This window comes from Rhinolophus sinicus, linkage group LG02 (assembly GCF_036562045.2).
Source record: "Rhinolophus sinicus isolate RSC01 linkage group LG02, ASM3656204v1, whole genome shotgun sequence".
Lineage (NCBI taxonomy): Eukaryota > Metazoa > Chordata > Mammalia > Chiroptera > Rhinolophidae > Rhinolophus > Rhinolophus sinicus.
In genome coordinates this window covers 152,527,880-152,553,063 of record NC_133752.1, presented here as the reverse complement: position 1 = coordinate 152,553,063, position 25,184 = coordinate 152,527,880, and the positions used below count along the sequence as shown (strand labels likewise).

Genomic DNA, 25,184 nt, shown 5'->3' with positions numbered 1-25,184 from the left:
TGTTGAAATGCAAAATATGAACAACCTTTCAAATGATGTTGGTATCATTTCAGGGAGAGGTTGCATTTGTTTAAGTCCCAAGCTCATTAATATACTCCCTATTTTAAAGAGCTCACAAAATGCTTATGAAAAAGAGCCGAAACATATAATATTCAGTCCCAAAGTGGACTTCTTAGTCATTAAGTCCTGATTCGATTTCAACATTCTAAGGGTCACAGGACCAGCTCACTAGGATCTAGTAGCACGTGATTATTTGTAATATTTACAAATTGAGCTAGAGAATGAAAGGGATGGTTTTGAAAGGTTGGACAGGGAACAGGTGAGGATCGATTATTTGTACAACCCCTTCTTTTTTTTTTCCCCCCTTGTAGGTAAATCTAAATTCTTTGGTGCAAAGCTTCTCTTGAACTAGCATCACTGTTGGTTAAGTATTTCGTTTTGTCTAGAGAAAGAAATATGCATCACTAATGATCAAATCACACAGTATCTAATAAAATCCTAAAAAGAAAGAAGTATTTAAAAGAGGTATGCAGACAGAAATAGAATTTGTCAGTTCAGCTGATACTTTGTGAAGTTAAAAAAGTTAAGAGTGGGGGTGGCCGCATGGCTCAATTGGTTAGATTGCAGGCTCTCAGCGACAAAGTTGTCGGTTTAATGACAGAGAATGGACTTGGAGCTGAGCTGTGCCCTCCACAACTAGATTGAGGGACAGCTACTTGGAGCTGATGGGCCCTGGAGAGACATACTGTCCCCCAATATTCCCCAATAAAATTTATAAAAAAAGAAAGAGAGTTAAGAGGAAGCCTGAGTTTAAATGAGGAAGTTACACCAGTGAGAAAAAAGGCCATATGCCATCATCACTTCCTGTTTTTGCCTATAGTCGTTGGCATAGAGCTGTGGGTTTTGTGGGTACTTCATTTATAACTCTTGACATGTTCTCCTTCCTCTTCTTCCATTCCACAAGGATAACTGGTTTCCCTTCTCCTCAAACCTAGATCCTTGCCTTTTCAAACAATGCTTCCTTTACTATACTGTAAACATGTAACTCCTCGGTGACAGAAAAATTCCATATAACCATTAAATCAAGGAATTGCTGTACCTGGTGAGTATTTTGGACTTCCATTCCATTAGGAATGATGGATTTGGAGCTTCATTCATACTTTCCTACTCTGTTTCCATGGTAAAGATGCACAGTTAAGGAGAGATGGGAGAGTGCAGAGGAATACACCATGGGCTTGTTGCCCTCCCTTGGTCCTGCCCACCATCAGTTAGTGTCCTGCTGGGCAAATTATTTAGCCTCTGTAAATCTTTGTCTATAAAATGAGAGTGATAAATAGGGCTTTGATAAAGATCCCATGAAAACAATATATACTTTATAACTTTTTTTTTTTTTTTTTTTGACTCTTCAAAAAAGTAAAAGCGATTCTCGGCTAGCAAGCCACACAAAAAGAGGCTGCAGGTGGCGTGGGTCTGTAGGTCGCCGTTTGCTGATGTAGATCAGTGATACTATGTGCCTGATGTACGGTAACAGCCTATGGCCATAGAACAAAGCAAAACTAACAGGCAGGGGCAGTTTTCCAACCTACCAAACCAACTACCACTCCTTGAGTAATAAAAATTCAAGCTAACTTCTGGACTATACTGACCAGCTGTGCTGGTACGTACCTGGCCTACTATAACCCAGAGAAGTGAACAGAAAAGGCACTGTTATATGCATCAGGAAGGTGAATGGTACTGTTAGAACCTTAGTATAGTTAAACCTAACTCTACTTGCAGGCTAAGAGAAACGCAGTGCTCCAAAATGGAGGTCGCACTGTTGTCCTGGGGTAGCACCGCCACCGGAGGCAGCTCAGCATCGATAGGACCCAGCTCCGTGTACACACTCTTGTGCATGCGCGAGCACGCATACACACCCCTACCTCTATGGGGCCCAGAGAATTGACTTCTTGGAACCTCTTATCAGACACATCGTAGATGACTCATCAACTAAGCATAACTGCTCAACTTTTAAAATGGGTGGGACTCATTTCCTATGCTTGCCAACTCTTTCTGTTTATAAAATAGGCACTCATTTTTAGCACAACATTCACCCCTTTTTGTTTCTGAAAAGCTTCTTAATCCAATGAATTTCAATAGAGTTCAGTGGCCCTGCCGCTGTCCTTTTTACATGTATTTCAAATGTTGGCAAGCCTGAATGTGCCATTTCTCCCTTTCCAGTAATATTATTCCCAAACAAGGGACTCTGATGCCCATGATTTTTGCTGCCAGCTGAAGGACAGTTTTCCCTTCAGATGATTTCTAAGGAACAGTAACTATAACTCAAAGAATTTTAAAAACAAGTAACTGATTGACAAGGCAGAAGATGAATGTAACTATACCCATGGACCTCCTAGGATCTTCTGGAAGAGGAGGGTTTCCTTATTGACTTTCTCTTCCTCCTGTTTTTATATCACAAGATCCAATTTGGTCTTTCCTTAAGAGGCAAAGAACTGCCTGCTTAGGAGTGTATGGAGAAGACAATTTAACATTTACAAGGAATAACTTGAGAAATATCACACAGATCATCTCTGTTACCTCTAAGAGCAAAATTATCTTGGTGAGTGTGATTCAAAATTTTTTGAAATATATATATATATATATATATATATATATATATATATATATATTAAAACAATGCCAGTTAAGATTTAGAGGCTTCAGAGAGCTATGCTGATGCAGTTATTTAAGAACACAAACCTCCTGATAATGAGAAGCCGATTTTTGCAGCACACTAGTAATGATCAAAAAAGACGTATACTATGTGAACAGGATGTAGGGCAATGGGTTGATGGATCTATGGTTCTAATTCCATTTCTCTCTATCCCCTATTTCAGCTCAATTGTAAAAGACCAAATTTAAAGAGAGAAGGCACCTGATAGTCTGATCTTAGTTTACAGAGACTCTTATTTTTCAGATTTACCCTTTCTGGCATAGCTATTTACTGGTTTGTTTGTAAACACTGTAATTATAGACAACACAATGTTGCATCTTTTTTGGTGGTAGGATAATGATAAATGGTCCACAAAGGTAAATATTGAAAGAGACAGAGAGACAGAGGGAGGGAGGGAGAGAGAGAGAGAGAGAGAGAGAGAGAGAGAGAATTCACCTACAATTGAAGCAAACAATCCACCACAAAATGAAGGTAGTTGTTGTAAAGTGACAATGACAACTACTATCCTTTCTGCAAATAGCAATTTAACAACAAATGCCCTTTCAGCAATGCAATACTAACTTCAAACAGTCTCTGAACTATTTTGAATTTTCAAATGAAGGAGGCATTCCCAGAAAAGTAACTGCGGTAATCTGGTGATTTTATCATTATATCTCCGCAGCCTACTTAAAATTTGAGGGTGAACTCAACCTTTCAGTTAATTTTTTTTTCCCTCTGATAAGTTTTCAACAACTATGAGAGCCATTGTTTTGCCCCAAAGCCTTGTTTTGGGTTTTGCAAAATCTAGTTCTTATTCATTCATTCATTCATTTATTTCAGTGAGACATTCTTGAGAGTCAGCTACGTGTAAGCACTGTTCTAGAGCTTGTTGGGGGGAGAGGAATGACGTGAACAAGAGAAGAACTAAACATGAATCCTGCCTTTGCAGGACTCAGCGTTCAATAGGGAAGGTAAAATATATGACTAAATAATGGAAGTGGTACTTGCTATTAGAAAGAAAAAGATTGCACTGAAAAGAGAAGGAAGGGAGAGCCTCCCTTCCATCTGGAAGAATCAGAGAAACATTTTTGGAGCTGACATCTGATCTGAGCCTTACAGGACCATCAGGTTGTATGTGGGAATGCACATTCCCACGGTGTGGGATTGGGGTGGTGACAGGCATGGGGCAGGTGGCCTCCAGAGGAAACAGGAAGGTGAAATGTGGCTGATGCAGAGCAATCTGAAGGGAGATGAGGTCGAAAGTCTAGTTTAGAACAGGTGGCGCAGCACCAGTTTCTCATTCTAGCTCTCCAGGTCTAAATACCTACACTGAAAATATTTTTTTCCTCAGGTTTTCTGTAGGTCAGAGGAAAAGCAAAAGGTCTTATTGCACTGGTTTTAAGTTCTTTAAAAAACGGTTGTTTTCAACAGTTTCTTCCCCTAAACGCACATGGTAAAAAAAGATTAAAAGTATAAATGTTCCACTACCACTTTATCCCCAGACCCCGTGTCATTCTCCAGAAGTAACCACTGTCAACAGTTTTCTTGTGGTCTCTCCCCAAATAGTCGGTGCAATATATGCAGGTATGCAGAGTCTCCCTCCATGCTCACTTCCACCCAGTATTCAGTTTGTTTTTACATAATAATGTTCCTGGGAAATTTTTCCATACTGGCACCTATAAGTCTATTTTACTCTTTTTAATAGTAGTACAATATTCTAGTTTATGGAACTACTATAGTTATTGAACCAATTCCCTAATAATGGACTTGGCATTATTTGACTTTTCTATTACTTGGTTTTTAATTCTTAAAAGCAAAAAGTTTAATTAAATCCTCAGAAGGAATTCAAGGGTTCCTAAAGGCAGTGGGAAATCTTAAATAGCACATGAAGCAAAGCTAGGCATAGTTATGACAAATAGGAAGCAGTTCAGAAGGTTTACTGGTTTTACAATATACTTTAGACATATATTTTACTTGCCCTGACCGGGAACGTGACTATCCCCGATCTATAATTTGGTACATTCAATATTGCAAAACTTGTCTTATTACAATAAAGGTGATGGTTCTTGGTGAAGTAGTAGTAAAATAATTCAGGGATACTGACTGATTTTACAAGGGGATTTAAAAGCTAAGAGTATTAACTTGCAAGTATCCATTGATCAGAATAAAATTTTTCTCATGATGTACGTTAATAATGCAAGTTTGGTTTCTGAAGATGGCATGACTCAAATAAAGTAATGTTTTAGATCTCATGGGTTCTAGAGTCAAGAAAGCCTGGATGGAACCCTGGCTCTTTTACTTTCTTGGTTGTTATCAAGCCTCAGTTACTTCATCTGTAAATTGGTGCTAATACTTCATAGTGTTGTTAGTGAGGATTATATGAAATAATATGGCATATGTATAGTTACTGCTCAGTAAATGCTAACCATTATTTAGTGACTACCTAATTAATACTTTAACAAACATTTACTATATAGTGTTACTAGGTACCAGGCACTACTGGTGCTCTTTCCATCTCTCTTTCATGCACACACACACACTCATTAACTTCTCATACATAGTAGCCCCATGAGGTTGATGCTAATTAATAAATGTCTTCTTGCATGTCACTTTTCAAAGTGTGCTTTTAGATACATTATCTTTTTTATTCTCAAGAGTACTACCCATGTGCGATAGAAAATGGAAAGCAAGACCTAAAAATGTTTGGGATTATAATCAACCAAAATAAAATTTAAACTATTAATTTATACAGATGGTAATATTTCACAATTATCATTTCAAAAAGGTTGTTCACAAACTCAGTGTTTACAATGAACTATGATATCTATTTGAGCTCTCAGAAGTGTAATGAATTACATTCTCTTTCTTCATGGTTTTAAACTTAAGGGCTACATTATTAAAATAATAATAATAATATATTAAGAAGTTGTGGAAAAATATAAAGCATTTATTGCTTTATCAGATTCAGAATAGTGTAATAAACCTCTAATTTACCTAGCACTACGAGGAGATATGTTCTAAAGAGATTCATTTTCTAAAAATATTTGCCTTTTATACAAATCTTCAGAAAATGTAACTTTCCTGTTTTGAGCTGGGGTAAGGGAGGTAGATAGTAACGTAAAATAAAAAAACAAAACAAAACCCACTATTATTCTATGCCAGTATTTACTTCCCCGCCAATCCCTACTTTTGCAATGATGGAGTTATGGGGAAGCCAGGTAAAAAGATTAGTGATAGAAGAGGAAGTTACAGTGGAAGGAGATTTCTTCAGCACCCAATGCCTTTTCCTTGATCCTCATCTCAGGAAACCTCAATTCAATAGGTGCATTTGACCTTGAGGTACTTGTACCTCAGCACATTCCTGACTTGCTGCCCCATTTTGTTTCCAACAGTGAACATATCCCTTCAGAACAATTGTCAACAGATTCCCCACTGCCATACTTTCTGTTCTGCAGATGGAATTATAAGGCCTCGGGATTCAGGAAAGCACAAAACCTAACAGCATTCTTACAATAGGGCAGAATTCATTGAATCTAATTGAATCAGATGTGTGTTAAACAGGGATGACAGCCATTATGGTTAGGTCAAAAAAATGAGCCCCAAACTCATCCAAGAAAAAGAAATCACCCCAGCAAGTTTCCAGATGTCACCAGTGAAGAGCCCGCACACAGCCTCAGTGAGACACAGAGGAGCCTTCCCAGCTGCTTTTCTAAAGAAGCCTGGACAGGCTTGGACTCTTTTGCCATGTTGGCCACTATGAGTCTGGAACAGGGCCCTGTACCAGATGAAATATCTTGATCCTGCCAACTGCTTTTTGGCTTTGAGCAGCTGCAGGAGCAGCTGGTTTTACAACACAGAGTGGATCTTTGTTCTGAGGTAGAAGAGTTCTACATTTTGTGAAAAACTTAGAAGTTTGGGTCTTTATACACTACCTAAAGATTTGGTATGTTGTACTTGCTATTCATGCATTTCGCAAATAAACAAACAATCTATAAATTTTATCCAAGGGAAATCATCCTGCAACTATAAAAGTCACGTTTATCCAATTCTTTGCTTTCACGCAGAAACTGAAGAGTTATGAGATAAGAGATCAATTATCCCTGAACCAGTATAATTAAAAATGAACTGAATTCTAAAATCATAGATTGGATATAAGAATTTACTCCCGCTCCCTCCTGATATTCCAGTAGAGGGATTTTATTTTAAAGACATACTGCTAGGATAGTAAGAACATTAGAGGAGACAATAATAACAAAATTTCAGAAGCTGGCAAGTAGCAGAGCTGAATCTTAAACTGGCAGTGGAGAAAGCCAAGACCAATCCAATTTATGCCACAGAATTCCCAAAAGGCCCTGGTGGCATTACTGGAAGTATGGAACAATGGAAAGGATGAACTAAAATAAAGAGGATCTGTTGAACTTCTTTCAAGAAATAGCTGGATTCCCCAGACCAGGCAACTACTCCATAAAGCTGAGTGATTGCTCCTCTTCCATCCTGACAAAAGATACATATCTGAAGATACATTCTCTGAAAATATTATATAAAATATAAGTCTCTGCGTGAGGCACTCAGCACAACTTGTGGGGTAGGGAGTACTGTAATGAAAACTGGGATTGGGTGAACACATGCACCCTGAGATATTTACCCCAACCCTGTCTCCCCATTTTGTTACCAAATAAAATGGCAGCAATGCCAAGACCCTCCAGGGAGGTGATTGGAAGAGCTTCTCTGGGTGATCTGAATAGCCAAAGAGAAACTGACACTGGTGGTTCCCCAAGTAAAGGGCTATTAACAGCACCTCAAGTGAAGCTATTGCCAATAAGCCCCACTCAGGTGTACCAGACTCAAATTAACTTTGCCTTCCCCCCCCACCCCCCAAATTCTTGACTATAGCAAAGAAGGACCATGTGACATTTAGGGAAAGATTCTAAAATGAAAGAGTCTAAAACAAACAAACAAAAGTCAATTTGACCACAGGGATACAATCAGTAGAATTCATATTGTTGGAAACTCTATAGGACAAATGGCCTTGTTTCTTTAACAAATAAATTGTATGTTAAAAAAAGGAGAGAAAAAATGGGGTGAATCTACAGATTAAAAGAGATGTAAAACACATATCAACCAATTGCACTATATAGACCTCATTTGAGTATTGATTTGAACAATCCAATTGTTTTTAAAAAATGAGATAATCACAGCAAGTTAAATATTGGTTGGATATTTGATGCTATTAAGGAATTGTTAATTTTTTAGGTATGACATATTATGGTTATGTTTTAACAGTCTTTATATTTTAGAGACATATACTGAAATATTTATGGATGAAATTATATGATGGCTGGGATTTGCTTTAAGGCAGTCTGGGTGAGGGGGCTGACTAAACAATCATGGCCATGGGATAAAGGAAACATGGGAATCTTTTATACTATTATCTTTATGTTTAAAATTTTCCATAACAGAGAAAAACTATCATTAGAATCCTCACAGAAGACAATGAAATTGTAAAACAAAAACAAAATAATATAAAAAAGGAACATTGAAAGAATTTTTAAAAGCTCTTGTAAAATAAAAAATACAACAGAAATAAAATACTCAGTAAAGAGTTGAGAAAAATTTGAGGACATATACCAGAAAGTATAGTGAAAAATCATATAAATGAAAATTTGAAAAAAGAATAAAAAATTAGTGGACTTGTCCAGAGGGTCCAAAATCTTGGTATTAGTTCCAGAAAGAGAGAAAAGAGAAAGAGAAGGAAGGAATTCTTCAACACAATAATGTAAAAAAATGTCCCAAAACTGAAGACCATGAATTTCTAAAAGAAAAGAATGCACCAATTAGCTGACATGATGTATGAACCAGGCCCACATTAAGACACATCATTGTGAAACTGCAGAACATTGTGAATAAGGAGATTTGACAAGTTTCCAGAAAATGCATCACAAAAACAAAAACTCTGGCTATATATGAGAGATCAGAAATCAGAAGCATATAGGGCTTCACAACAGAGAAAAAGAGGAAAACAATGGAGCAATACCTTCAAAATTTTGAAGGAAAATTATTGCCAATATAGAGTTTCTATAGCCAGCCAAACTACCAATCAAAGATAAAATTAGAATAAAAACATTTTTCAGACATGAAGACCTCAACATTTTTATTTTCATTCATCTTTTTAAGCAACAAAAGCAAGGAAATAAATACAGAAAGAGGAAGAAATGGAATACAGGAAACAAAGGATCTAGCAGAGAAGAGAGGTGAAGAGAATTCCCAGAATGGTGACAAAGAGATTTCAAAATAAAAGTATATTCTCTATGCCCGAGTTCCCTTATCCATGAGACAGGGAACTAACAATAATACCTTCTCATAGACTTGTAAGGATTCAGCATAAAACACTGAGAGTAGTACCTGGCACAAAGTAAGAGCAACAAGAATTGTTATCATTATCAAAGAATTGACTTTTTACCCTATGTTAGCATATAACTACCTGACATATTATAATAACTAAAAACAAACAAACAAACAAATAAATAAATAAGAAATCAATGTAAAACATTTCTGAACTAATCATATTTCCAGCTTTGGAATGATGAAAAATAGTCATAGAACCATAGGGTTTTAGAGGTTGGCAGGGTTCTGACATTTCTCTAGTGCAATTTCCTTGTTTAAAGAGCAGGCAGTTGAAGTTCGGAGTGGCTATGCAACTTGCTTTAAGACTACATAGGCATTTAGAAGAGGAATACAGAGTAGCAGTCAGGTATCTCATGTCAATGCACTGAAAATCAGAAGTGCAGCAACACTAGCTGTCCTCAGAGGGTCAGAGTTTCATACATACAAAAAAAAATCACAATAGAAATATTTTGTCCAACTCTGTCATGTTCCCCTAATACCTGACACTTAGCTCAAGATATACACAAGTAGAAAGGCCACATAGAAACATCTATTCAGGGCAATAAAGAGAGGAAGCTACAGTCAGGTTTACTGAATTAGATTGACAATAAGAAAAAAAAAAAGTACTGAATTCACTGTCCTATACAGAGTTGTTTTAATTCTAGGAAGGACACCTCCAGTGAGTTTACATACAAAAATGAGGACATTAATCTCTAGTGCTCTGGACTAATATGGTGTAGCATGGATGGGCATTTCTGATCCCCGAGTAATGGAATGGGAAGCAATGCACTTCCATCACAGTTTTCTAAGTCTTTTTAAAGGAATACACACCATTTAGGATTAGTAGCCATTTGGCCACTGCTTCCATGGATATGATACTTCCATCAAAATGATCTGGCCATGAGGACTACTGAGCAAAGCCAATGAAGAGTATGAGTGCAGTCAGGGGTGAAATGGCACGATTCCTCCTTGCCTTATCAGGCAAAGCACCAGTGATAGTCCTTTGAGGTTTGAGAGGGTGAGAATTTTCCTACTATAAATTCTATGATCTGTCTTCATCTTGTTCTAACTGAAAATAAGCCCTCTGTGCACTGGCAGAAAGTCTCATTCAACAATTTGTGATGAATTTATTTCAAAAGAAAACTGCCCATTTTCTTTTTACTGAATCTCAGAGGAAAAGTACATGCTAATTTCTCACCTTTAAAACACTGGAAACTTCAGTGCTTCTTGAACATTTATTACAAACAAATTTGTAATTACTTTTGGATACAGTACATATTCCATAGCAATCCAAATACCACAGAGCTGACTGGTTGGATGAAACACTTCTTAATATTGCAACCATTTAGCTGAGATTTAAAGTGACAGGTAAAGAGTTCAAAAATACAAAAAAAAAAAAAAAAAAGCTATTTTCAGATCTTTTAATCCTTCTTACAAATGCTTATTTCAATATTTTTGATCACTAAGAAGATTTCCTCCTTCCCCTTTCTTACAAACATTAGGTGCATCTTGGAAAGTCAGTCAAACAAACAATACAAAAGTATGTATGTACTGTTAACTTAGCCAGGTTAGTAAAAACAGAAGAAATAAAAACTAGAAATATTTCCAATTTCTTCTGTGCATGCACAGAAACATAGAGAAACTCCAGTTTAAAAATGGAAAGGACTGCAATTGTTAACACTCACAGAAACAGCAGGATTCCGGTGTTCGCCAGGGCGAAGGCAAGTCCCAAGATCCCACTGCCCATGATGGCGTTGCTTAGGTTAAAGACAGACATGCCTAGGGAGGTTGTGCCTGGGATCTGAACAGAGAGACAAATATTCACACTAAGCCAAACAGTCCCAAAGAAGTCCCTCACGCTTCAGTAGTGCTTCAAAGGAAGCACTATTGAAGCACTATTAGGAACCAACACAAATTCAATTCAAGAATTCCTTCCTCAGTGGTCTAGTTTCCTTTAATGGATTTCTGGAGAAAATACATAGGATCTGGGGAATATCCTGGTGAGTACAGATAGCTATGCCTTTGGTACTATACTATATGAATTAAAAACATCTGTCCCAATTTATGTGATTGATTAAAAAAATAAGCATACTTATTATAATGACACTTACGTATTCATCACATTTCTTTTTTTCCAAATGGCTGTTTGTGAGACTTCTTCTACTTTCACGATCAGAAATAAACTTGCTGTAAAGACATATATAACACATTTAACTTCATGGTAATGATATGAAGCTTAACATTATACCTAAGTGGTTTATTACTTACCAAAACATATCACACATGAAAAGTTATCACTCTAATATCAAATGATGTTAATACTAATAAATTAAAACACTATATGCAACGTAAGTTCATGTTTATATAGATTTTTCTCCAACTGAAAGTTAGATAATGTCAGGAATACTATAAAGCTGGCATTTAAAAGAATACCAGATGCAGGATCCCTTCTGAGCTCACATTCCTGGAGCACAAAGTTATTAAATAAGAATTCCCTCTTCTGGGCAAAAAAGGAAACAATGCTTATCCCACCAAATATTCCTTCAGCACCTGCTGTATGCAAGTCACTGGACAAGGTGATGAGGGAGACATGTGGTATGTAATAAGAGGTGCACACAGTAGGCCACAAGAGTTGAGACCAGGAAATTACAGTGAGGGAAGTCAGGGCATTAGTCCATGTTTAAGGGCAGAGCTAGGGCTTTAAGAAAGCATGGCATTTAGAACTTGAGTTCAAATCCTCACTAGCTGTGAGGGCATGCTACCTCAGTTTCCTCATCTGTGAAGTGGGAGTAACACTATTACATTATCTCATGGACTTATAGGGAGAATTAAATAAGAGAGCAGGAGTAGGACATCAGTACAACTCCAGGCATAGAATAAGAGCAATAGACGTTAATCATTCCTCTTCACAGGGGGAGTGGGACTTGAGTTGGGATGAGAAAGATTCAGACAGGCTGAGTGGAGTAAACTATATGCAAATGTATAGAAATAGCAATTCAGAATGCTCTAAGAACCATACTCAGAATTAATATCAGAACTTCATGGCCTAAACTTCTAATTTTGTAAAAAACTCACCATTAAAAAAATAAGTACTATTGTCAAAGAAAAGTCCATTCATGGGCAAGTTGTTGCATGTATTAGTGAAACATGTTACATATACTTTATAGCTCTTCTGGAAATTTAATTATCTGGTCTTAGTAATAGCTAATCACAGTAACTTTTTCACTAATAAATGTAAAGTCACGTGACCTGAACTATTTTAAAGAAGCATATATTTTTAAACTACATTACATTTTCATACACTTTGATGCTATATTTCACAATAAAACATTTTTAATGAAAAAATATACATCATTTATTTATCCTTTTTAATCTTTAATCCAACGGGTCTGGCTTTCCCCTGGCATTACTTCTCCAAGTTTGCATTTTGCCAGGATAGACCAAAGACAGGCAGTATACATACTATAGATTTCGCCTGAGAGCATCACCTGCGGTTCATTCCCTTTACCATCTGCCTTTGCCTAGAACCTGGCCAGGTAGCGTGAGAGATCAAAAGGAAGGTGAAGAAGACTTTGGTCTCCTGAAATGCAGAAGCTGACACTCCAGCTGAGGAGAGACCACACCAGCTAATACCGAAATAGGAATGTCAGGCTGTGCAAAACTGAGCTGAGATAAGGAATCCAGAGAAGGAAAAACCATTAGTGGGTGGGATTAGCCAAAGGAAACTTGAAGGCAGAGGTCTGAGAAATAGTACTGCAGATTCTTAGCAAGAGAGGACACAATGAAAGCAGTGTCTTTGGAGACCAATCTGGCAGTTGTGTAGCATTTGGCCTTTCTTTTGCCCTTAACATTTTAAATCTTTCCACAGAATTGAGGTTTACAGGTCTGGCTGGAGAGGGACGGGAAAGCAGCCTTCCCTTTCACACAGGCAGCCTAGGGAAACGTGGGTGCTGGAGTTTCCAAAATGAAATTGATTTCTAAAATAAATCTGCCATTAAACAAAAGACTGTATTTCATCAGGCTAATTTTAACAGCCAACTCAAGTCTACCAAATCTTTACCCTGAAGATCTGCCTTTCTTGTGGAGGCACTTCTTTTCCAAAGAAGATTTCCACTATTTTTCAATTAAGGAAAAAGCTCCAACATTTTCAAACTAACTGAATAAAACACTAACAAACCTCCAAAGGCTGATCTAAATTCCTGGCCTGGCCACACCCCCCAGAATTTGTGGCGGAGGAGTAGTGGGCAGAGGAGAAAGGAATGCGGACACCGTGACACAAGCAGCATTCAGCAGGGTCACACATGATGCGATACAGGGGATGGAGAATAAGGCCCCTGTATGATTTCCAGCTCTTTTCTGCAGAACTTCTGTGGGATGAGAAGGAGGAAACTGACGTACAGAGCGGTTAGAATTCGTAACCATTAAAAACACACATTGTGTGTCAAGTGCCTCCCTGATTCTGCCTCTTCTCGTCTTGTCTCTGCTGCGAGACTTAATAGGTTTTCCCAAAAATCTTCACTGGCTCCCCACTGAAAAAAGTTTCAAATACAAATTCCTCACCCTGCAATTGCAGGTACTGGTGAATTTGATTTTGTCTCAATGTCCCAATCTCAGCTCTCCCTGCTCCTCAAAATGATCTTCCCAAGAGGGGGTGAGGACAGAGACAAAGATCATAGGCTTCTGAGAGGAGAGACAGAAAAATAAGGCAGCGGTGGGAATCTACTCCCCATTCAGGAGGCCCTCCATCCTCCTCACAGCCAATGCCGTCTTGCCAGTTCAAAGGCTTCATTCATCTTCCATGAGTCTTCTGATACTCTGGTTTGAACTGAGTTTTCTGACTTTGACCTACTTACTGCTTTCTCTGTGGCACATACGGTGCTACTGAACTCATCTTGCATCCACAGTGGTTATGGAGTGCTCTCAGTCCCTCAGCTCCTTCTTAAATGTACCTGCCATCCATTAGCCACTCAGAGGAACCCTCTATAAACCGTTTATGCATCTTCTATTTAGGAATTAGGGAGTAGCTTAGGCTACAGAGAACTCGAGCTCAGTAAGAATGAAGCACTTAAAGAAATCCTCTTTATTCTCTTTATGGTGTTTCAGTGTTTTCTTCTCTTTAGTCTTTAAGTCTTTGCTTTGTATTTCTGTAACCTTTTTTTTAAAAAGACAAAATACAATCTTTTTAGTAATGGAAAACTCCATTTAAAATAACTAGGTCAAGCAGTTTATCACAAGTTTCTGTTATCTTACCATTTAAAAAAATGCAACTGCGTGTGAAAAATCACTGACCTCTGGCAAAGAAATTGAGTTAAAATTTCTCTTTATTGACTTAAAAATGGGCAATGGGAGAAGGTGTTTTTGACATGCAGTCTCGGAATGATAAAAGTGTTATTAAAAAAGAGTTTTCACTGGGTCAGTCCGTACCCATAAAGCAGAATTGAATCAACTATTAGGTTGCCAATTGTTCTGAGAACAAAACCAAACAAAAACTTACAGTGGCTGTCATGCTGACCTTCAATAGACAAAGCCTTAAAAAGGATGTAGGCGTTAGAGTTAGGTGGTGGGAAGGAGGCGAGCAACAGAGAGCAGGTATTTAAAACCAAAAGTAAATCAACAACAATAATGCAACAAAGGTGGGTGGTACAATAGGAAAATAATCTTTCTATTTTAATCTCTACCAATCGTGTTCTTACTAGATTATAGTGTGTCATTTGAGAATTCATAACACAAAAGAGATGAGTGGTTGAACTTAAATGACCTTTCCTAGTTCTTTCCCTGAAACTCTAACGCTATATAAAAGGAAAAGAGAAGGAAAAAAGCAAGTAACAAAGAGACTGGAAAATATGAAAGAATTAAAGAAACAGCAGGCATTTAAAAAAAAAGTCTGAGAGGTAAGCATAACGTTACTTGGTGAAAAACTCTACTGAAAATAGGAGAAAACAGACTTTAATTGTAACGGGACCAATTAAAGCAAGGAAAGAATTTTCTGACATAGAAGATATTAGAAGAGAAGGCATGACTTTTCAAGGGTCCTCCCAAGTAATACAAATCTAGTACACAAACTCTGAAAGATATACAGGGACCAAAAAAAAGCTGATGTAGGGTGTAGTGACAGGAGTTTTCCCCAAATTCTTTTAAGAAAAATCTTAATGAGGGATTCTCAAATTTTGTTAGATGCTTCCTGAGTCACAACAACAAAAACTATACATAGAGATAAGAACAACAGTAAATAAATATTAAAATATGTGAATATTTGCCTAGATACGGCTAGGATAATACACAAATATTTCAACAGCTTTAAGATAACAATAACTGGCAATCACCCAAAACTTAAAGCAATATTATTACTCCTTGGGGTAGAGAAGAAAGCAGTGCTTGCCAAAGAAAGAGGACACATCTATATCGATAAAGACTTTTCTCATACTAAAAGGCTTACTATTGCCAAACACTATACCAAGTACTTTACATGGATCTTCTCACCTATTTTCACAAAATCGCATGTGGTTGGTACTATTATTAGCTCCATTTTAGATAAATTAAGTAACCTGAACAAAGTAACATTACTAACAACTAAATTGTTGAGCCAGGATTTGAACCCAAGCTAGCTGACAGCAGAGCCTGAGTTCTTAACCTACGAATAGTATTAGGGTTAGTATTCCCCAACACTCCCGTGAGATAATGTATTATTACCATGCCTGTCTTACAGGAGTGGAACTGAGGCTTAAAGCACAAGATTACACGAGACTGTTGATAGAGCCAGGATTCAATACAAGTCTAAATCCAAACTATGCACTTACCGTGTTTCCCCGAAAATAAGACCTAGCCCAGACAATCAGCTCTAATGCATCTTTTGGAGCAAAAATTAATACAAGGCCCGGTCTTATTTTACTATAAGACCCGGTCTTTAATATAATATAATATAATATAATACCCAATCTTACTTTACTATAAGACCCGGTCTAATATAACATAATATAATATAAGACAGGGTCTTTAATATAACATAATGTAATGTAATGTAATATAATATAATACAATACAATATAATAAATACTGGGTCTCATATTAAATTTTGCTCCAAAAGACACATTAGAGCTGATTGTCTGGCTAGGTCTTATTTTCGGGGAAACAGGGTAACTGCTCTCTCTCTTTTTCTATGTCTGCCTCTGTTTTTCTTTCTCATTTAACACATACTTTGTAATGTGTATTCTGTACCAGGCAGTATTATCATATCATTTCAAGGTACAAGATGATAGATATAAAGATGATTAAGATGATGCCTTCTCTCAAGAAACTCACCTCTAGAGGGAGAGTCTAGAGCTTGCTACTCAAAGTGTGGTCCATGGATCAGCCGTATGAGCATTACCTGGGAGTTTGCTAGAAATTAGAATCTCAGGTCCCATCCCCAAGCTACTGAATCAGAATCTGCATTTTAACAAGGTTTCCTGATGTTTCTTATGCATATTAAAATGTCAGCAATACTGGTCTAGTGGACATTTTTAAATGTTTTGCTGTTCTAGGTATAGTTTTCTATGACCATAACCCAAAAATTATGGCATGAAATAAAACAATTGAACTGGGATAAGGGCAGGTATCCTAATGCCCAAATGGTTCTACCCTATTTTTATCTAAACTTTAAAAAGTGATTCTTATTGTATCCTAGTGAGAAGTTTCCAGGCAAAGCTATCAGCTAGATGCCAGGTAATCAGAGATCAACATTTGTTTTCAACATTTTCTCTGGCTTCCTAAAAAAAAGGCACCATTGCACAGAAGTTCACTCTTTTGGAAGATGGTTCTCTTAGATGCATATAATTGGGCCTACCTTTCTCCACAAATGTGGAAAAGCTGCAAGAAGAATGAGAGGTACTTAGGTGTAGCTTTTGCAGGAATCATGGTAGGGGGTCTTTTTTTTATTTGTATTTACCTTTTTGGCCTCATGCCATGATATGTTGTTTTTAATTTTAATTGTCCTAGAGCCATAAATGAAGCAAGATTCATGAACTATGTCAATAAAAGAGGGGAGCTAAAATAAATGAAGAAATAAATGCATCACACTGCGTTTGCAATAGTGGAACCAAATTCTGCAAAACAAGTGGTCAACACGCAACAGCAATCCCACTGTACCAGTTCCTCACCTTACTCATAGTCTAGGGGGAAGTGAGCCCACTTGGGCAAAGTGCCTACGTGCCCATCAGGAGCGAGAATGGGTGCTTCCACCTACTGCAAGTGGTAACCACCTTAAACACTTAGTATTTTTAGTAAGTAAAACTTTTTAAGATCAAGTTCAGGTTCCAAACTGAATATTATAAGTGATTCTCATTTTAAGGTCCTCACAGTCTGCATTGCTTTGGGAAGGAAACTTCGTTATAAAACCAAAGTGTCCTACTTAGGAAATGGTTGGAATCCCATGCACGGTTAAGTGGAGGTCATCACAGAACACTCGAGGAGTACAGAGCATAAATTAACCCTGGTAGAGTTTAACAGAACTAGTAAAGACTGTGTGTTTCACTAATGCCTGAGCATTATAATCAGAAGCAGCAGGACTGAGTAGAAAGACAAGGATTTCAGACAGCCCTGCATATGCCCTTGGACAAGTTTTTTTATTTTTCTGAGCCTCAGTGTCCTTCTTTGCAAAATAAATTTTTTAAATTTCTTTATTTGCAAAAGAACACTTTGTACGATGTTATAAGGATAAATGGCAATATACGTTAAAACAGCTGGCAGTCAAGAAATGGTACTTATGAATTACTCAGAATTACTCAGAAAAGGTGAAGTGAACTTGAGTCCAACAATGAGAAATATCACAACACAGTAAATTATACTTGGATGACAATGAAGAAGTGTGTGGGTTGGAGACTTAACCTCTAAGAACACTTAAGGAAGAGAAAAAGGAGAGGCAAGGCTGAAACTTCTGCGTATATGTAAATGATGACAACTAAGCCCTATGCTGGACTTTCAATTATATATACAGTATTTCAGAATGTAGAGAGAGAGGACTATCAGAAATGATTTCTACGAAGATGCCTGGTTAGGTGACATAATGTTTCCATTTTTCTCCACTCTAATTTCCTTTTGACACCCCCTGCAAAAAAAAAGTGCAACATCACTCGTGTTCTGATAAGCAGTCCTGTATTCTCTTATCCTAGCCTTTCAGGAGGCTTTATGCTTCCAACAAGCTGTACCACTAACTCCCAAGCTGGAGAGCTTCCTGCTAAGGGAGCCACACAAGCTGGCTATAAAATCAGTAGGTCAGAGAATTCCCCAAATCATTAAAAATTAATAAAGACATTTGGCCATACTCTTGTAACTTAAGAACCCAAAAGTTGGAAGGACATGCTGAGGTCACAGCTGCCTCTCTACCTCCTCTTTCTCATGGGATCTTTAATTTTCTGTTTCATGTACTATTTCTCTACTATATTTTCTCAAAGAGCCATTTGGTTCAACTATTGTTATTATTATTATTTAAAATCCATGTTACAAATGATGCTTGTCATGATGCATTTGTAGTTTTAACACAGGGACACTGGCAAATGCAACTTGGACCATTTCTTGATTAAAATGTCGGCCACGTCAGATGACTGGAGTATGCATTCAGATATAGGATGCAGTGAAATTCCAATAGTCTCTCTGATTCATAAGCACACAGCTTTTGAAAAGTTAGGCCTGGTTGGGGTCCAATATATTTATACATTTTTATTAGACTCAATTGAAAGATTTGGAAGGATGAATAAATTACTTTCCTATTTGCTTCATTTGCTAATGCAGACTGTGCCCAACAGATGTCACATAAGAAATTCAAATTACATCTTCAAATGGAGCATAACTTTAGTAATGAATAATTCAAGAGAATAACTGAAAATTAACATTTTGGAGACATTTCTTTTATTGGCTACAAAGTGTTAGTAGAAAAATACTCACCTATTTATTTGACCATTTTCTACTTCAGTGAAATCATTGGAATCATTGCTAATGTTATCGTCTTCAGGCACTGTCATGTTTTGCAACTCAGTTAATTCGAGTCCACTTTTGAAATGCATCATGGTTAGAAAGTACTTATAGTCAAAAAATTTGTCCAAATTCTCCTGTTCTGAGCGTATTTAAAAGTGGACAGCAGCAAAAATATAAGCTTGACACCCCTAAAATACAAAGTGAAAAACAGTTAACCATATGAATATCACCACTGATTAAAAATAAACTATTATAAATAAACAAAGTTAATTAACTGATAATGCAACTTTTACATTTTGCTACTTGAAACATTAAAAGCAATCTTTGTACATCAAGTTATAAAGGCTCTAAATTTTATGCCTTTCATAAATCTCCCCAATTTTTAACTATAAAATGAGTCATATCTCATAATCTTTATGCTCACATTTATAGGAATATCATGTCAGCTGCAGGCAATATGGATATTCTTTTATAAAACAGTGTTTAAAATGGAAGCAATTTGGTTATTTTAATGCATCAGATCACAGGGCACATATATAGCTGGGTAAAACTGCAGAGGCACAAAAGCACCTCTGATTTAGCCATCCCAGTTTAATAAAAACGCAAATCCTCCATAAATGGCATCATGAGGGATCAACTACCCAACATAGAGGTCAAGTAGCAAAGGAAAATCTGTGTTTTGAAATTTAACAAACAGTTTATCCATCAACTGCAAGAGATTAAATCAATCTCTTCAATGAAATCACTCCATGTCAGGGAATTAGGGAATTAAAAATTCATACTCAGGGGATTTAGGTTAATCCACCTGAAACAATATTTCCTCATGAGAAACAAAAAATTTGCAGAATTCACACTTTCCCCTACATGGATGAATGCAATTTAAAGTTCTGGGGAGTCACCAATAGTATATAAGGAGGGGAAAGAATTTCAGACACACAGCATCACAAATCAAAAAGCAGGTGGCAAGAGGGGGGAATTTTCAAAAGCAGGGCCTTCATATGTGTAGGACCTTCACTGGGAGAATCTCAGTGAGTTGATGGAGATCATGGAATGAAGCAGAATGTCAATGAGATTTTTTTTTTTTTTTACCTTCAATGGTAATTGGATGATATTTTGATATTTTGTTTGATCCTGAATTCCGTAAGATGACTGTAACCTAGTTAAGACTCAAAACACCAACGTGCCCATCTAAGCATCCTATTGTATCCCAAGAAACATTTTCTAACTGATGTTTTCAGGATCCATAGAAAGTACCCTAGCATGATATTTTTTCCAGAATTTTCTTCTTCTTCTCTTCCCAACAGATAGGCCACACACTATTCCTTTTTATTCTCACAGTCTCCTATCTAGAATGAAACTCCCCTGGTTCCAGGATCCTTTCCAATTTCTACCACATCAATACATTCTAATACCTCAGGTTCCAGGAGCTTCAGCCTTCCTGCAGGGGAGGGCCTTGCCTGGAAAGCAGGAAGCCAGGACAGGGAGAGGTGAGTGCCATGAACTCCTGGTTTACAGCCAACCTGGCAGCTGCGGGCTGATTCTTCTAGCTAGGGTTGTAGTACTAGAGACTGGGCCATTTCTAAATGTGTTTAGTGCTTTCATACAGCAGCAATATTTGCAACCTGTCTTTACTTTGTAAAAGTGGAAGTGTGTTAAAAAGGTTGAACCCCACTCTCACCTTTTGACCCCTTTGATGAAACCTGTACAAATGGACTAGACTGGGTAATTTCTAGCTCTCTCCTATATGGCTGAAAGTTGATTCAGTGGATGGTGTTTCCACTCTAGGTTAAGGAGTCTTTTCTCTCTACAAATTGGTAGGAAAAAGAGTACTAGAGAAAAGTTTTTTGAGGAGAGAAAAAATTGACTAATAGTAGATCTGGAGTCTGCTGTTTGAATTTAAACGTTCATATCAATATATATGTGTGTGCATGGGTGTGTGTGTATACAAATAACACATATATGTATATATATATGTGTGCGTGCGTATATATACACATATATGCAAACATATATACATAAAACTAGTCATTTAAAAAATGGACGAAAAGGGAAAAGAATAGAGATAATATAGGAAGTCCTGGTCACTAAAATTACATCAGTATTAGGCAAATACCAGTGCTAAGTTAATCACATGAAATTTTTTTTTCCCTTTGGCTTAAAGAGCAATTTATTTTTTCATAGTTCTGTAAGACAGAAGTCCAAGAACGGGTCCGAGCCTCCTTCTGAGGCCTCCCTCCTTGATTTGCAGATAGCTGCCTTCTTGCTGTGTCCTCATCTGGTCTTTTCTTTGTGTGTTAGTTGTGTCCTAAATCTCCTTTTTTTTAGAATAAATTTTTATTGTTATGAAATAACCTACCTGAAATCTAACTTGTTCTTGAAAATGAAAACCAGAAAATGGGGAAAATTAACAAAGTTAGTGACACCTGTCACTAAGGTTGAGGCCACACTTAGGAAATACTATCCATTCAATTTATCATATATTTCCAGTGCTAAGTGATGAAGGGATTTAAAAAGTTTGAAAAAGGTCAAATTCAGGAATCTGAGGCAGCTTAATAGAAAAGTCACATTTGAACTGGCTCTTGAAAAATGAAAAAAATTTTTTTAATTCTAAAACTAATACATGCTTACTATAGATCCTTCAGAACAGAGACTGTAAAAGAAATCCCACTACTCAAAAATGGGCCACTGTTAGATTTTGATGTATTTCCTCCCTTCTTCTTATATTCCTTTCTTTTTTCTTTTCCTTTCTTCCTCCTTCTCTAGTTCCTCTCTTCTCTCTCTCTCTTTTATTTAACATTGAGATTTTAACCTACTTTTTTTCATATAGCATTACACTGTAAACATTTTCAAGAAGTGTTTTTTAAAAACTTATCAGTTCCTTATTGATAAACAATATACGGTTTTGTAGAAAAATTAGAAAATACAAGTTTGCAAATGAAGGAGGAAGCAAGTAAAAAGAAAAAAGTCACCGGTTATCTCAGCAGGCAGAGACAATCTCTGTATATATATTGGAGTATGACGTTCCAGGATTTTTCTATGCACATATATATAGCATGTGGTACACAGTAGGTGCTCAATAAATATCTGTTAAATGAAAAGAATAAGTACAAATAAAAATCTGCATACATTTATAAAACTGTAAATCAAACCATAGAGTTTTTAAAACATGGTTTTGATACAAGCTGATTCTTTTCACTTAACAAGATAAGGTCTCCTATCCTGGGTTATGTCAGTAAACACAGGTCTACACATTACTTCTAATGATTGCTCAGCTGCTTGACTGTGTCATAAATTGACATCTGACCCATTACCACTAGACAGTCACATGGCTTGGTGTACAGGAGATTGACAGGCAGAGATGGGGCCTGAGCTGAGACTTCTCAGTGAAGGAGAACATGGTCAACAGCACAGAGGTGGAGTTCAAGAAACAACGAATTATAGTTTCACTGAAAGATTGAAGCAATTATCAGACTGTACAATTAATTAAAAAGCCGAATGGGGTCATCATGTGAAGATCTTGATGTTAATCCAACCATAATTACTATCTCTCAGTGTTTATATTAGGTTACAAATTACAATTTACTCAGCACAGAACATTTCTGACCCTTTACCTCAATTGTGAGGTACTCTTAAGCAAGCATTATTATCGTTGTTTGCTTATTGGTACACTTTAGTAATCGTATCAATGTAAAATCCATAAACTTATTCTCTACTCTTCATGGTGTTAAGTGTCAAAAGAGAGGCTATGCAGATAAACGTGTATGGCCTTACATTGCATAGAGCTTATTTAAGCAAACAAGACTATGTCCATAGAAAGCGACAGTATACCATAAAACATTTGTATAATAGAAACAAACTATATGGTAGAATAAAGAATAAGTCCAGAAAGATTTCAGAGCAGATGTACATACATATGTACATACAGAAAGGAAGGGAGGGAGGAAAGGAAGGAAAGTAAATGAGGCCTTGAGAAATCAAGTAAAGTTTTACAAAGAGTTAGGACTTGAACTATGTCTAAAACTAGGTAGGATTTAGATTGGGGGATAGGGAAGGCATTACTTGTATTGGGAATGGCACAGGCAGACAAGGAGGCCAAATGTGTACAGAACAGACTTACACGACCATTCAGATAAGCCTAGCTAGAGTAAAGGGAGCAAGATACTGTATGTGTTCTTGAGTAATACGAGGTTTGATGGTTTTGATACAAGCTGATTTTTAAAAAAAAAGATCATAGAGGGAAAACCAAACCAAAGAATATGCTGTAACTTAAACACTGGACAAAATTATGTTTGGGGATAAATAAGCAAAAATACAATTTCAATTGCTAATATATTAATACTTTGCGGTAGATTGGCCTGCTCGATATTTGTTCCCACTTCTTTCTAGTACAGTTCTATACAGGATGGAAAGTTGAAAACTACATTTCCCACATTCCTTTGCAGCTAGGGTTCTATATATGATTTATATTCCACCAATCAGAGAGCAAGGTGGTAGGTGCAAAGCATCCATTTTACGGGAACTATTCTAGCAGGTGCAGTAGATAGCACTGGAGCCAACAATTGTGGCTATGGATTCCTGATAATCAGATTTGGCTCAAGTGATGTGTTTCTGGAACATGTAGTTGAGACAATGTGAAACGAGCTTCCTGGTTTCCCGGCTTCCTGATGGAGGCACAGGTAGTAGTTTTCTTAGCAGGCCAGTTGAATGGTGGTATTCTGGTAATTATCCCTAAAGGCCCAACCTAGAGCCTGATGTGTCATCTCTTCTAACAATTTATAGGCACTTAATTCCCTGTATAAATTGCTTTTGCTTCACATACATGGAAAGATTGCTGTTACACTAAACCCTGACTAATATTCTTAATTTTATTTTTTCCTCCCTTTTAAATTTTTGTATTATGGAAACCTTTAAAAATATATAAAAGTGGACAGACTAGAATAATGAGTCCCCATGTACCAACTTCAACAATTATTAATTCGAGCCAGTCTTGTTGAAGTTTTACCCCCACCATCACACAGAATTATCTTAAAACACATCCCAGACATTCAATCATTTGTAAATATTTCATCACATATGTGTAAAAGGTAAGAACTCTTTTTTTGCAAACTACCGCCATATCACTATCAAACCTAAAAAATAATACGAATTCTTTAATATCACTAAATATCCAATCACATTCACTTAATTTTAAAATTGTGATGAATCACTTTTGGTGTTTTATTCTGAAGAACTACTAAAACCATACCTCTCCCAGCTCAACTCCTAAGAATCAATCATGATAGTCAGGTCAGCGGTTTTGGGAAAGTACTAGGCCTAAGGTTAATGATGGTTCTGTTCTTCCTGTTATCTCTTCCAATGACTGATTGAGCCTGTTTACCCATGTGGAGTCTTTGGGTCACTGGGCTCTTAGATGGTAATAATATGGATCTATGAGTATGAGCTGCTTTTCTGTATTTCCAAAGGCCTTCGACAGGCTAAACTGGTTATCTGAAGAATGTCAGGTATCCTTGTTTTTGGCTCGATTGTATTAATTTGATGTGATAATCCTAGATTCTGCCTGGCAATTTTATATATCTTTAAGTAATAAAAATGGAAAGTGAATTAACATATTAAAGTTGTAGTCAAAACTCATTAAACAGTATAGTTAAGATCTGGATGTTGCATTGCATATAAATTATACTTGAATTAGCATAAAAGCTTAAAATTGATACTCAAAATCTTTGAAAAGCTGGGATCCTTGAAAGGTGGGAAATAATAAAAATGGCATTTGGTAGTGAACACGCTGAGAGCTAGTAAGCAATCTCAGAAGAAAAGGAGTTTTCTTTCTTCTTACTCAAGTCTCACAGCTTAACCTTAAGTGCCAGTGGTCTCAGCTCTGCTAGGACCTGTATCACTATTTCCCCAGCTTCTGTCCATCACTCTCAGCTCTGTATCTGGAAAGTAACCTTGTCTAGAACCATGAACTACCACCCGCCCCTCCCCTCTTTACTGCCAACAGTCTGAAAAAACTTGCTCCTGTCCTTATCACTCCCCCAAAACCATGCCTGACTGGCAAATTCTGGTTCCACCCTTTAGGAGCGGTGTGACCTGGGCAAGTCTGTTAACTCCTCTTCACCTCAGTTTCCTGTCTTGTACACTAGAGATAAATTAATACCCACCTCAT

General features: G+C 37.0%; 1 protein-coding gene across 4 annotated transcripts in view; it reads right to left on the bottom strand.

The window, feature by feature from the left end:
- Positions 1-25,184, bottom strand: part of SLC38A1 (solute carrier family 38 member 1) — a 64,743-nt gene that overhangs the window by 29,426 nt on the left and 10,133 nt on the right. For 3 of the 4 annotated variants that reach the window (XM_019748395.2, XM_019748396.2, XM_019748397.2), the window contains 3 exons: positions 18,992-19,209; positions 11,185-11,260; positions 10,759-10,874 (listed from right to left, as the gene is read on the bottom strand). In XM_019748395.2, the coding sequence (XP_019603954.1) occupies positions 10,759-10,874; positions 11,185-11,260; positions 18,992-19,113 (314 nt within the window). In that variant the 5' untranslated portion in view covers positions 19,114-19,209. Of the gene's footprint in view, positions 1-10,758; positions 10,875-11,184; positions 11,261-18,991; positions 19,210-21,990; positions 22,106-25,184 lie in introns of all 4 variants that reach the window. The other variant, XM_074325802.1, reaches the window with a different exon arrangement.